This window comes from Curcuma longa, chromosome 11, assembly GCF_044706935.1.
Source record: "Curcuma longa cultivar G26 ecotype Majalengka, Jawa Barat chromosome 11, ITB_CL_G26_1.1, whole genome shotgun sequence".
Lineage (NCBI taxonomy): Eukaryota > Viridiplantae > Streptophyta > Magnoliopsida > Zingiberales > Zingiberaceae > Curcuma > Curcuma longa.
In genome coordinates this window covers 16,589,483-16,592,098 of record NC_133871.1, presented here as the reverse complement: position 1 = coordinate 16,592,098, position 2,616 = coordinate 16,589,483, and the positions used below count along the sequence as shown (strand labels likewise).

Below are 2,616 nucleotides of genomic sequence, written 5' to 3'. Positions count from 1 at the left end.
AAAATATTAGTAATTTATTTTTAAAAAATAAAAAACTGAGGGGCGGTGGCCTCTACCTGCCCCCCTCTGGCTCCGCCCCTGGTGTGTAGTATGTGTGCGAATTGAAGTGCGTGTTTGAAGATTACACGAGCAATAATATTATCTCAATTAAAACATTTCTAGTTCGATCAAGGTAATTAGGAGGATTTTCTAGTGGCTATATCAATAATAGTATTAATCCTTACAGCACGAAGAAATTAGTATTACTTGATGGATTTTGTCTACGCAACAAGTTAATTAGTCAGCAAAGCAGAGATTGACAGTACTATTGAATGGACCTACAAGTTACTTGAGCTTGGCATTAATGTCTAATCGAATCGTCGAACTAGACTCTCTTGTCGACGATTCGATTATAAGTTAACTATATATATATATATATAGCGCAAGCAACATTAGTAGTAGTAGTAGTTACGCTGAGCATCCTCAAATCTATATATGAATTACTTGATCTCTTGATTGGTATATATATATCCTCACAGCTAGCCAGCCTAGCCTAGCCTAATCTCATCGAGATAATTAATAAATCATTCACGATATATATCTATCATCAAATTAATGCAGGCCCTAAAAGGTCATGTCATGCTTCTATTACACTATAATTAATTAACTTTGGTCATATCTAAATCATTCAATCAATCGCCACTTAAAAGTCACTAGCTAGCTAGCTAAGCGTCTAATTGAATAGCAATTAATTTAAGGTTGAAAGTAGAAAGAAGGTGAGCGCTCACGAATCACGATCAACGACGAAACTGCAGCTAGCTGCAGATCTAAGTGACGCCACACATTAAGAATCAGCTAGCGACAATATAATTAATTACAGATAAGATATATGGCACTATCTAGCTAGCTAGGAATCAAATTAATTACCACACAATTAGATATATCTAGCCGGCTAGCTAGCTAGAGAGCCCTTGCTCGATCGATGGATCAATGAGGATGATGCATGGGGTTGGCTAACTAGCTCGCTAGCTAATTAGATATATAATTTTTTTTTCAAAATTAAGGAGAAGTAGCTAGCTAGAAAGAAGTGTGTGCTTTATATATATATCTATATGACCAGATCAGATCAGAGGGAGGAGAAGATGGGGACCCCTGGGAGAGTGGTACCCGCATCGACGATGAAAACATTGCCGGAGATGTAGTCGGAGGAATCCTGAAGCAGGTACTGCACCAGCATCGTTATTGCTGGATCTGTCGTGCCGAGCGTTCTCAATGGGACTATTTTCTCTATCACGCCGCTCAGCCATGGCTTCGACATCAAGGAAGCTGTTATCTCCGATTTGAACAGTCCAGGCGCGATCGCGTTCACTCGAATATTATAAGCACCCACATCCAATGCCATTGCCTGCATGCACTACTTATTTAAGGTATATATATATATAATCAACTCGATCGATCCATCGATCTCCATGAATTAATTAAATTAAATTATACATGTAATGTCATGGCTGATCGATCGAAGCACAAATTACCTGGGTGAGTGCATGAACAGCTGTCTTGGAAGCATCGTAAGCGATCGCTCCTGGACTGCGAGAGCGAGGGAGTCCGACAATGGATGAAACGTTGATGACGGATCCTTTGATCTTGGCGTCGCGCATGAGCCTGCACACGTGTTTGGAAACTAACCATGTACCAGTCAGATTGGTTCTGATGACGTCATCCCATTCCTCCTTTGACCAATCTACTGATGCATACACTCCTCCTGCAGATTAATTATATATTAATTAATTAGATCAGCACGAATTGAAGAAGAAACAAGATCATTTTAAAAGTAGTCTGATTGCTTTAAAAGTATATTTGGATTTCAATAGTATGTTAGAACATATTTATTTATTCAAATAATTTTTTTTTAAAAATCCCCATGTATCAATTTTAGTGAAAATTGTTGTTGGATTATATAACACAGTTTTAATTGAATTTTGATGTATTCTAATAGTTTTAATAAAATTATCATATCTTTTGTTTATATTTTATTTTTTAAATAAAATGATCCTGACTTTGTTTTATCTTATTATTCTTTAAAAATTAATCTTTTAACCTTTTTTTAAAAATGAACTTATGTGCCAATTTAACTAAAATTAATAATATTATTAATCAAAACTATACTTAAAACTTTTTGGTTTAAGAATGAAAGTTTTTTCATCAAAATTATTAGATGTTTTTTTTATCAGATAATTCTAAGCTGTCGGGTGGTCAATTTTTTTTATTAGATAGATGGATGATATAATGAATTTGGATAGATTTAAAGAGCAGTTAAAGATAAATTTAGCAGAATATTCTAGATTTTTTTAAATATTTTGACAATAAAAAAAAAAGTTCCCGCCGTTACTCAAAGTTTATACCTCGAATTCCGGCGTTGTTGACCAACCCATCGATCCGCCCGAACGCGTCCCACGCCCTCCGCACGGCGCCCGCGACGACCGCCTCCTCGGCGCTAACGTCCAGCAATACCGCCGCGGCGACAGCCCCGTTTCCCGATCGGAACGCGGTGATCTCCTCGCAGAGGGTCTTAAGGCGGTCGGCCCGCCGCGCGGCCGCGACAACGCGACAGCCGGCTCTGGCAAGGCTGAGACAGAG

General features: G+C 38.0%; 1 protein-coding gene across 1 annotated transcript; it reads right to left on the bottom strand.

Moving 5' to 3' along the window:
- Positions 1-1,105: 1,105 nt before the first annotated feature.
- On the bottom strand, positions 1,106-2,610 carry LOC141840499 (3-oxoacyl-[acyl-carrier-protein] reductase, chloroplastic-like; the record flags this gene model as incomplete). Its single annotated transcript, XM_074728499.1, has 3 exons — positions 1,106-1,384; positions 1,512-1,741; positions 2,382-2,610. Coding segments are annotated over 3 exons (738 nt in total), but the record flags the coding sequence as incomplete, so codon positions are not given.
- Positions 2,611-2,616: the final 6 nt, after the last annotated feature.